The sequence below is a fragment of the Podarcis vaucheri genome (genome assembly GCF_965113315.1).
Source record: "Podarcis vaucheri genome assembly, chromosome: 3".
Lineage (NCBI taxonomy): Eukaryota > Metazoa > Chordata > Lepidosauria > Squamata > Lacertidae > Podarcis > Podarcis vaucheri.
The window spans coordinates 4,088,513-4,100,518 of NC_138761.1; the positions used below are offsets into that span (position 1 = coordinate 4,088,513).

General features: G+C 46.6%; 1 protein-coding gene across 3 annotated transcripts in view; it reads right to left on the reverse strand.

Moving 5' to 3' along the window:
- Window positions 1–5,717: 5,717 nt before the first annotated feature.
- Window positions 5,718–12,006, reverse strand: part of LOC309529481 (uncharacterized protein) — a 43,461-nt gene continuing 37,172 nt past the window's right edge. For 2 of the 3 annotated variants that reach the window (XM_082217732.1, XM_082217730.1), the window contains 2 exons: window positions 9,555–10,303; window positions 5,718–6,337 (listed from right to left, as the gene is read on the reverse strand). In XM_082217732.1, coding sequence (XP_082073858.1) covers window positions 6,296–6,337; window positions 9,555–10,303 — 791 coding nt within the window. In that variant the 3' untranslated portion in view covers window positions 5,718–6,295. The remainder of the gene's footprint in view (window positions 6,338–9,554; window positions 10,304–12,006) is intronic. The other variant, XM_082217731.1, reaches the window with a different exon arrangement.

Here is a 12,006-nt window from a genome sequence, read left to right on the forward strand (position 1 = left end):
TTTTGAGGCTGCTGGTCCCTTATTTTCAAATCTGTAAGTTGACAGCTATGTCCCTGGCAACATCTCCAGGCAGGGCTAGGACATACTCCCTGCCTGAAACCCCAGACAGCAGCTGCCAGTCAGAGTAGATAATGCTTGGTTTCCATGGAGGTGCAAGTTACAGCAACAGCCAAGGCGACATTTTTCCACCTTCGCCGCATCAAGCAGTTGGTCCCTTACCTTTCTTGCCCTGATCTGGCCACAGTGATCCATGTGACGGTCACCTCCAGGCTTGACTACTGTAATTTGCTCTACGTGGGGCTGCCCTTGAAGCTGACCCAGAAACTCCAGCGGGTGCAGAATGCTGCAGCGAGGCTCCTCACGGGGTCTCTGCCATGGGAGCATATTCACCCAGGGTACAGGGTCAGATTTTAGGTGCTGGTCTTGACCTTTAAAGCCCTTTGTGGCTTAGGGCCCATGTATTTACGGGACCGCCTCTCCTGGTCTGCCCCGCAGAGGACCTTAAGGTCCATGAATGATCATAGTTTAGAGGTCCCAGGCCCTAAGGAAGTCAGACTATCCTCCACTAGGGCCAGGGCCTTCTCAGTGATGGCTCCCACCTGGTGGAATGCTCTGTCCCATGAGACCAGGGCCCTGCAGGATTTAACCTCCTTCCACCGGGCCTGTAAGACAGAGCTATTCCGCCTGGCCTTTAATTTGAATTCAGCCTGATCTTTTATTTCCCTTCTCTTCCTCCCCCTCCCCTTTTATAGAATCATAGAATCATAGAATCATAGAATCATAGAATCATAGAGTTGGAAGAGACCACAAGGGCCATCGAGTCCAACCCCCTGCCAAGCAGGAAACACCATCAGAGCACTCCTGACTTATGGTTGTCAAGCCTCTGCTTAAAGACCTCCAAAGTAGGAGACTCCACCACACTCCTTGGCAGAAGATTCCCTGCAGTCTGATTGGTCCGCAGGAGTCACCCAATCCAACTCCAGGTGGAAGTGAATCCGCAACCCAATTGGCCTGCAGGAGAATCCCGGAATTAGCCAATCCCGTGGGGCCCATTGTGTGAATAATGTATATAAAGCAGACATTTTGGGGGAAATTCCATTCCTCCTCACCACTAGGAGCTGAATAAAGTGCATGAAATCCACACTCGACTCCAAGTATATTTCACAGTCTGAATCCCACAGGGCGGTGCCTCCATGCATGCCCTTCTGCTGCTGCTACAGCCGTGTGACCCGTGAGGCTTTGGCAGCATGGCAGCACCATCCTGTTTCAGGCGGCAAAATGGGATGGGCTACCCCTGCCTCGGCAGGCCGCCTCCAGTTGCCCCAGGCGGTGGCAGAGAAGGCGGAATCACTGGGAGGTTGGCAGAGGAAGCAGAGGCAGGGGGGTGGACGAGGAGTCGGGGCACCATTTTCTATTTTGCCTCAGGTGGCAAAATATCTTTGGCCGGCCCTGAGCACAGCCTCGCTTGCCAGCCTTCAGGCTGGTTCTTATTGGGGGAGATGGCGCCTGGGTCTTTAAAAGCCTCGCCATCCCTGCCATCTGAAGGAGAGCACGGCAAAAATGGCCAGCCTAGCTGGATCACACATGACAAACACAGGAATATAATCAAGTGCTAAGTGACGGTAATCCCAGCACTCAGATCCAGCCAGTTATTAAAGTACAAAAGGGCAAATGGAGGCCAGAGGTCGGGGCAGTGAACCGTGGGCAGACAAGAGAATCGCGGAGGGCATCTGCGCGCAACCGCCGCCGTTTCCAGGCCACGCTTCCTGCTGCTCCGATGCTCCGGCTGCCAATTTTGCACTGCTATCCGGTCAATCTTTTCTGCTTGATCGCTCTGCAGCCCAACGGACAATCTGGCTGATAGGACTCTTCGGTTTTTTTTGCAAAGATCAGATAAGCCGGGGCACATCGAATCGTAGGATCACATGCTTCACTCTTACAGCCCTGTGGGGAGACTCAGCCAGATGGGCGGGGTATAAATAAATTATTATTATTATTATTATTATTATTATTATTATTATTATTAACATTTCCTAGATGTATCAGTAAAACACTATAAAATGCAACAGGAAAACAAGCAAGTGAAGGTTGCCTTGTTGAATGGTCCTGTTCAGGGTGCCAGCCAGCCAGATTTGCCTGATCCCAGGATACTCCATTCCATTCCCAGCCGCCACCCTCCCTCAGCACCCAGCAGAGCATATTCAGTCCCCACAGGGCTCTTTTTCTTTTCTTTTTTAAAAGATATTTATTAAAGTTTTTAAAAATATAACAATGAAAAAAAATAAAAAATAAAAAGAAACAAGATACAAAATACAACATAAAAACAGTTAAAAAACAAATAATTTTCCATAATATATCTTCCTCACGCTTATTTCCCCAGACCTCCTCATACCTCGCCCACAGGGCTCTTTTTCAGAAGAGGGAGAGTTCCCCCTCAAAAAGATGTCTTGTGCTTCTGCAGACTTCTGCAGTTTCCCTCCAAATTTCCCTATGCTCCCTCGTAACATTAGAACTTGCAGAAATCCACTGATGCTGAAGATTCAGGACAGATTAAAGAAAGCCCTTCGTCATGCAGAGCACACACTGCGGAACTCACTGCCACAGTGATGGCCAGAGGCGTAGGAAGGTCAGGTGGTACCCAGAACATTTCTTGCCACCCCCCCCCATTGAATTATTTTTTTGAAAAAAATGCCTGCAGAAATGGTTTTACATTATTTCATATTTTCTTACAAAGGAATGTGGATTCTGAGCCTCTGATAACAACTAGGCGACTATGGAGAGATACTTAAATCTACAGGGTGAGTTGTCTTTTGGGTTGTGTTATTTTATTTATATTTGTTGTTTATTTATTTAATAAAATCTATTTTTAAAAAACCTGCAAAGCTGTTTACCAAAACAAAAAACACAAAAAAAACCACAGCAGCGAAATCAAGAAAAATTAACAACCCTGCTTTAAAACATACAAAAGCTACAATATTAAGATTAAAATTACTTCAACTTCCTAAGCAGTAATAAAGATAAAGGGTAAAGGGACCCCTGACCATTAGGTCCAGTCATGACCGACTCTGAGGTTGCGGTGCTCATCTCGCTTTATTGGCCGAGGGAGCCGGTGTACAGCTTCCGGGTCATGTGGCCAGCATGACTAAGCCGCTTCTGGCGAACCAGAGCAGCGCACGGAAACGCCGTTTACCTTCCCGCCAGAGCGCTACCTATTTACCTACTTGCACTTTGACATGCTTTCGAACTGCTAGGTTGGCAGGAGCAGGGACCGAGCAACGGGAGCTCACCCCGTCGCGGGGATTCGAACTGCCGACCTTCTGATCGGCAAGTCCTAGGCTCTGTGGTTTAACTCACAGCGCCACCCACGTCCCTTAGGGCAGTAATAGTTCCTTGATAATTTGTCACCCCCCTCCATGATGGCACTTTGGGCGGACCTCCCCCCTTTCCTACTCCCCTGGTGACGGCCACCAGCTTGGTTGCCTTTCAAAGAGGATTAGACAAATTCATGGAGGAGGAGAGGGCTAGCGATGGCTACTAGGCAGGATGGCAAAGCTCTGAACGTCTCTCTTTGTTGATTAGAATGTGATCCTGATAGTTTGCCTGATATTAGGCGAACTAATATCAGTGTACAGGAAGAAGCAAAGATCACCAGCGTCGAAGCAATGATTCTTCAACATCAACTTCGTTGGACTGGTCATGTTGTGCGGATGCCTGATTATCGTCTTCCAAAGCAGCTACTCTATTCCGAACTTAAAAATGGAAAGCGTAATGCTGGTGGTCAACGAAAGAGGTTTAAAGACTCTCTCAAGGCAAATCTAAAAAATTGTAGTATAAACACCGACAACTGGGAAACACTGGCCTGCGAGAGCTCCAGTTGGAGAACAGCCTTGACCAAAGGTGTCATGGGCTTTGAAGACGCTCGAACTCAGGACGCAAGGGAGAAATGTGCTAAGAGGAAGGCGCACTTGGCAAATCCACACCGTGATCAACTCCCGCCCGGAAACCAATGTCCCCACTGTGGAAGGACATGTGGATCCAGAATTGGCCTCCACAGTCACTTACGGACTCATTGTTAAAACCGTGTTTATGGAACACAATCTTACTCGGCTACGAGGGATCGTCAAAGAAGAGAACCTGATAACGCCAAGGTTGCAGCTGCATATTTCTGCATTGCAGGGGTTTGGACTGGATGATCCCACAGGGTCCCTTCCAACTCTACAATTCTATGAGCAGCTGCCGAACTGTGAGCAAAGGCACCCCTTATTCCAGGCAATATCCAGACACCACAGCTGCATTTGCAAGTCACAATAAAACTGGCTTCTCCATCCCGGTGCCCTCTAGATATTCTGGACCACGACTCTGACCAGGGCTGATCCATCGGCTTTTTCTTACGTTCTTACATTCCATGCTCAGTAACTGCCAGTACTCTCCGCCAAGCAAGGACCACAACATCTGGGCTGCCCCAGATCCCGAATTCTGAATGGCCTGCCATTGTTTCCCGTTCCAGCAGTGCCTCAACATAACGTCCCTTTGTCGTTTTACAAGGCAGATAGAGCTGCGCTGAGGGAAAGTCTTTGGGGTGGAGGGGAGAAGGGAACTGGGGCAGAAGACAATGGCCTCATTGATATTCCTGTGTTGGGGGCAGGGTCACGTGTTGGGGGCATTCGCATTTTCTTCCTAGAATGCGTCTGGCGGCTGAAAACAGCATGAATAATCATTTTCCAAAAAATGACCAAAGGACAAGTTTGCAATCCAAAATGTTAAGAGTAGTAACACACCTCTCATCTCAATGCACAAGCTTCAGGCAGCCTGATAAGATTATCTCTATATCTCTATATCTAATCTATCATCTATCTATCTATCTATCTATCTATCTATCTATCTATCTATCTATCTATCTATCTATATCTATCTATCTATCTATCTATCTATCTATCTATCATCTATCTATCTATCTATCTATCTATCTATCTATCTATCTATCTATCTATCTATCATCTATCATCTATCTATCATCTATCTATCATCTCTATATCTCTATATCTAATCTATATCTATCTATATCTATCTATCTATCTATCTATCTATCTATCTATCTATCTATCTATCTATCTATATCTATCATCTATCATCTATCATCTACAGTGGTACCTCTGGTTACAGATGCTTCAGGTTACATACGCTTCAGGTTACAGACTCCGCTAACTCAGAAATAGTACCTCGGGTTAAGAACTTTGCTTCAGGATGAGAACAGAAATCGTGCTCTGGCGGTACGGCGGCAGCGGGAGGCCCCATTCGCTAAAGTGGTGCTTCAGGTTAAGAACAGTTTCAGGTTAAGAACGCACCTCCGGAACGAATTAAGTACTTAACCCGAGGTACCACTGTATCTATCTATCTATTTAAAAAACTGGAGCATCATGGACTGGGGAGTCCTTGCGCAAAAGCCCCTTTGAATTCAAGCCACACATGTTGGTTCGCACATCCTCAGGAAAGCTCCATGCAACAGGCTTCTGTTGTGCCCATTTTGCAGATGAGCACTGAGGCTGGGAAAGCGAATTCCCTGAGACCATCCAGGGAGTTCGCGGCCAAGACTGGAACAAACATACCTTTTGCCAAGTAGGCACAGCAACTCTCTTAGCGCTTCTTCATGCAACTTAACATAAAAGTCTGGAAACGGAAAGCCCCCGGACAAAACCCTTCTTTTTAAAAAGAGTTCCTTCTGTGGTTTCCAGCTGATAATTTTAATGGTTTATTCTCTTCGTAAACTGCTTTGAGGTTTTTTTGTTTGCTTGTTTTTACAATCAGGCGGTGCATAAATTTTGTGAAATAAATAATAAATAAATGTAGAGTTAACTTTTAATCATTGCATTATTATTATATTTAGTGTTGTGCTCTAGCGATATTAAAAAGCTTTATTATAAACAATTGCAATCACCGACGCGCTTGTGGAAAACACAGGGTATAAATAAAAAGGATGCAGCTGTGCTTGTTTTGAACCCGAGTCTATTGTTCCACGTGACAACAAGCTCCTGTGCGACTCTTGGAAGACCCACGGACGACCACAACCCCCGCACCCTACGACAGAACACCACCACCACCCAAAGCCCTTCACCCTTCAGGTCCCGTGGGGCAGAGGAGGACCCAACTCCTGAAATGCTTTCTGGGTCCCAAAATCCTTTCCACCTGCCCTCCGTCCGAGGGGCCTGGAAGGAGCCTTGACAGCTCTGGGGGGGCATGTGTGTCTCCAGTCTTTTCCAGAGTCTTGCCTCTGCTCTTCCGTCACCCCGACCTCGGTTCATACCTCCGCTGGCGCGATGGCACCCGGCGTCTCGCCTCCCTGTGGAAAGAGAGAAAGAAGGGGAATGAGGAAAGCAAAGCCTGAGGGTTTACCGTATTTTTCGCTCCATAAGACGCACCTAGTTTTTAGAGGAGGAAAACAAACAAACAAAATATTATGAACAAAACAATGGATGTATGATTTTTGTGGTTTATGCTGTGGCCACAGACATGTGCTCTGATGGTGAGTTTGGGGTGACCCAATGCAAAAATCCCGAGAATACATGTGGATCCATGCTTTGTAACCACATTTCTGTGCCACTGCGACCCCACGAAACAGTGGGTCCGTGATTTTTTTGATGCAGGCTGTAGCCATGGACATGCTGTGTGATCTGATGGTGAATTTGGGGTGACCCAATGCAAAAATCCTGAGGATCCATGGGCTTTTCCCTCCCCCCTCCCAGGCAGCCTCCTTTATCACTAGCGTCCCTTATCTCTCCCCCCGACCGCTTGCCAATCAACTGTTTCCTTTCAATACCCCCTTCCCTCTTGTTTACCTAAGTGTCTTTTCCTTAGCTGGAGCAGTTTTTCGCTCCTCCTTTTTTCTAATTTCTCTCCTCATTGCTTGTTTTACTCTTCCTGTCTCCTCTCCTTGCAAGTTTGCTGTCTTTACCTCTCCTCTCCCAGGCAGCCTCCTTTATCTCTAGCGTCCCTTTTCTCTCTCCCCGATTGGCAAACGATCAGCAGCTTTGTTTCAACACCCACTTCCCTTTTTCAAAAAAAGAAAAAGAAAAAAGCATGATCTGCTTTTCGCCCCTGCTTTTCGCCTTCTGGCAGTTCCCTCATTGTGAGAAGTGAGGTTACAGGGAACCAGGCAGAGGGCCTTCTCAGTGGTGGCACCCGCCCTGTGGAACGCCCTCCCTTCAGATGTCAAGGAAATGAGCAGCTATCTTATCTTTAAAAGACATCTGAAGGCAGCCTTGTTTAGGGAAGTTTTTAATATTTAATGCTGTATTGTTTTTAACACTCGATTTGGAGCCACCCAGAGTGGCTGGGGAAACTCGGCCAGATGGGCGGGGTATAAATAATAAATAATTATTATTATATTATTACTACTCTTGGTCAGCGGCAGAGGATGTCGCTTGGGCGCCTGGGGCAAGCCGCCCATAGGAACGGAAATCATTTCAGATACCTAAACAGTTTTTATCCTAACTTGTTATAACTTGTTTTTTTTAAAAAAAAAATTGCGTTAGAAATAGTTCACTATTTTCCCTAAGCCACTTTTAATCTACGTTCATTTGATAAAGAAAAAGGGCAGGGCATTTAAAAAAATATATAAATAATCAAATAAGTAAGACTACCCATTATTGGCTGTTCTCTATGAATCCGTGAGCTCTGCCCTGCAGTGATAACAATCCAGATACTGTTTCCATAATCATTTAATTCCAAGATGAAAGACGGATGAGTCAGGAGCTCCTTCACTGCGGCAGAAGGTGGGAAGGCTTTCTCAGCCTCTGAATCACGCACAGAGTATCAATCAAATCAGGGGTTGAAATGAGTTCAGGGGCATTATCCCACGACAAGCGATCTCCTTATTTGTTTTATTTATTTAGGTGGTCTGTATATTCCTTTATATTGTCAGGGACTGGACTGAGGAGGGGAGACGGTATAGATTTAGAACGGCGGTTTGCAGAAGGTCATAGCTCAGAGGCTGCAGAGGGGAGAAGCTGGGAAATATTGGGAGAGGGGCAGGAGGAGGAAGAAGCTGGCAGACTCAGTCTCTTTGGAAAGCAATCCGGACCCCTCTTCTCCCAGAACTCAGCAGGCATTGAAAGTAGGAAAACAGAAAGCTCAGAGGCAGAAGGCACAGATCAGCCAGCTCAGGGATGACGTAGAATAGGAGAGACGGAGAGGGTGCCATTATCTGAGAGACGGAATTCCTTCGTCTTTCTCTGTGAATATGGAATAAAGTACTGGAGAAGTTCAGCCAGATGGGTGGTTTATAAATAAGAAATTATTATTATTATTATTATTATTATTATTAGGTAAGAACTCTTCTTGTTTATCTACTTCTTGGCTGACACCGTGAGAGGGATCAGATTCCCTGATCCACATATGCAGTCTCCAAGTGGTTTCTTACCATCCTAAGAACACCACAAATAAAAAACTAAACAATTAAAAAAATCACATTTTAGAGCAGTACTCTTAAACATCAGCATGGATGTTCCAATGGATTTATTCGAATACTTTCGAAACGCGAAGATTTCGTTTGGTTTTTATCGTCTCATTTTGCATTGGTGCCTGTATTGCTTGTGAATTGCCTTGAGGCATCCTTATTGGCCAAAAGGCATCATGTAAATAAAAAGAAAACATAATATAACGCCAGCAGAACAAATACACTGCAGAGGGCCTTCTCGGTGGTGGCGCCCACCCTGTGGAACGCCGTCCCATCAGATGTCAAGGAAATAAACAACCACCTGACTTTTAGGAGACATCTGAAGGCAGCCCTGTTTAGGGAAGTTTTTTATGTTTGATGTTTTATTGTGTTTTTAATATGCTGTTGGGAGCCACCCAGAGTGGCTGAGGAAACCTAGCCAGATGAGCAGGATAGAAAGAAATCATCATCATCATCATCATCATTATTATTTAGGGAAAAGGCGAGTTTGCAAAACTGTGTTTGGCATGGAGAGAGAAGGGAGAGAACAGTTTTTCTCCTTCTGCCATAACACTGGAACTCATAGCTATCCAACAAGATTGAAGGCTGGAAGATTCAGGACAGATAAAAGAAAGTCCTTATTCACGCAGTATGCAATTAAACTGTGGAACTCACTGCCACAGGACACAGTAAGGGCCACCAGCCTGGATGGCTTTAAAAGAGGATTGAACAAATTCATGGAGGAGGAGAGGGCTAAGCTCTGCCTCCACAGCTGGAAGCAGCAATGCTTCTGAATAGTCCTTATTCACACAGCAGGTAGTTAAACTGTGGAACTCACTGCCACAGGAGACAGTGCGGGCCACCAGCCGGGATGGCTTTAAAAGAGGATTGGACAAATTCATGGAGGAGGAGAGGGCTAATGATGGGCAGAGTATAAAACAACAACAACAACAACAACAACAACAACAACAACAACAACAACAACAACATACCAGTACATTGGATATGACCTATGGATGATGTGTGCGGCCATATTACCTGCGATGACCTATTCACACATGCAAGAGACCCGTGACGGCTCCCCCTTGGGTGTAACGGGGCCTGATCCCACAAGGCAGCCTACCTGCATCTCAGCATCGAGACTCAAGGTCTCGTAGATGTTCTCAAAGTGCTTCTCTGGGATGGGGGGCGGCTCCTCCTCCTCTTCTTGTTCGGGGGCCTTGCGGTGTTTTGCTGGCTGCCACTCCTGCGCTGGCCTGGGCCCCTTGCGCACCTTGGCATACATGGCACTCAGCCTTTTCTCCATGTCATAGCTGGTCTGGATGGGGGCCGCTCCCTCAGGTGTCGGGCCCGGCACCTGGCCCAGGGACTCGCTGCCCTGCAAGGCTGTAGGTGGCTGCACTGGCACCCCACTGGACCCTATAGTCCTCGTGTCCCTCCTGCCCGATTTGGCAGATCCTGCAAACGGGTCCCCTGGGGTTGCACCACAACCTGCGCTGCTAATGATTGTCAAGTCAGAGCCCTGCCTTCTTCCCAACCGGTCCCTGGTATATAATGCCCTTTCTCCATCCTCGATGCTTTCGTAAACTTGGTTGTCGATGTTCCCATTCAGGGGCTTCGCTTCAGATACACGGGCCTCCTTTGGGGTCATTGGGAGTTTCCTGAACTGCAGCGAGCTTGGGGAAGTTGCTTTCGCGCACGATGCTCCTGATGGTCCCAGGTGGTGCGGATCCGACTTTCCCGTCTTCTCCAGAGTTTGGTGGTTTGGGTGGTTTGCCCGCATTTCTTTTGGGGAGCTGGGGTTTCTGCACTCGAAGTCTGCAGTGAAACCATTTGTTTGCCTCTCTGCCTGATGACTGGGCAAAGAACTACCTGCAGATAATGATATGCATTAATACATCGTCAGTTGGCTTTCTTTGTTCCAGTTGTGGCAGGAGATGATAATAGATTAAAAAGTTTCTGCCACTGCTTCTTACAGGTGTGGTGAATTATCCTGGACATCCTTACATTTTTAATGTTTTTGCTTTTCTTCTTCTTGGGCTCTGCTCCCCCCCCTGATTTGTTGGTATGTAATGTGTGATTTAGGGACACGGGTGGCGCTGTGGGTAAAAGCCTCAGCGCCTAGGGCTTGCCGATCGAAAGGTCGGCGGTTCGAATCCCCGCAGCGGGGTGCGCTCCCGTTGCTCGGTCCCTGCTCCTGCCAACCTAGCAGTTCGAAAGCACATCCAAGTGCAAGTAGATAAATAGGGACCGCTTACTGGCGGGAAGGTAAACGGCATTTCCGTGTGCTGCGCTGGCTCACCAGATGCAGCTTCGTCACGCTGGCCACATGACCCGGAAGTGTCTCCGAACAGCGCTGGCCCCCGGCCTCTTGAGTGAGATGGGCGCACAACCCTAGAGTCTGTCAAGACTGGCCCGTACGGGCAGGGGTACCTTTACCTTTACCTTTTAATGTGTGGTTTATAGCACCTGGACCAGAGGAATTGTTCATTTTGTGGTCTGATGCTCTTTCATGTTGTTTGAAATTGTCCACTAGGGTCAAGGGGAGCCCATTTGTTATCGCTAAAAAATTTTTTATATTGAGGAGGTCCGTGAATATCTGATGTGTCTGATCCTGCAGGTACTCCCCCCAGACTTCTATTCTATTTTCTCCCCCCCCCAAAAAAAATTGTATTGGTTTTCACAAAATTAAAAACACACTAACAAATAAACAGACAACAGAAATCATAACCTTATTAAAACTAATCTTCTTAACATTGTTAAGTGACTTCCTCGTATCCCAGTTGAATTTCAATGCATATCATTTTAACGGTTTTCCAAATCAAAGTTTTTCCAATCTTAACTTAATCACTTAACATCTCTTTTTCTTCCCAATTCTGCATTAAACATGATAATTCATCACATTACTTATTTCAATCCTAAGCCTAGTGATTGTAAGCTTTTCCCAATTAATTTAACTTAACGTATTTAACTAAATAGTCATTAAATACTTCTATTTTCTTTAGAAGTGGGAATGATAGGCATTTTAATTACATGTTGCTTTGAGTGCTTTTTTTTTGGGGGGGGGAGAATATAACTCGTTTTTTAAAAATAAATGCACATCATCAACAAATGATCCCTTAAGCTCCCAGCAAGAAAGCTAATGCAGTAGGGATCATGGCAAACTGGAAATTTAAACCCAAACATGTGCATCAGGCCAGAGTCATTTGCTGGTGCACATTCCAGGGACTGGTGTTCGGAGGGGGGGGAGGGTGAGCTCACCGCACTGGGTGCCATTTGGGGAAAGGGCGCCATCACGGCTGCCTCGTGGGACGCGTACTGAGCTCCAGCGCTGTGCTTCAGCACACACACACCGGGCGACGCACCACACCGCCAGGACGCGTGCCAGCCACACCCCCGCCTGTTCTCCGCTCCAGGGGCTTCAGCATATTGCTCCGCCACTGATTCCAGGAACCCAATTTTAAAAATTTTGGGAAATGATACACAATGAATCAAAGAAAATGTTTAGAATGACATTTGTTAAGAAAAGCATTTCTGTTAGGAATTGTAGGACAAGGCCCACCAAGGAAAATAAA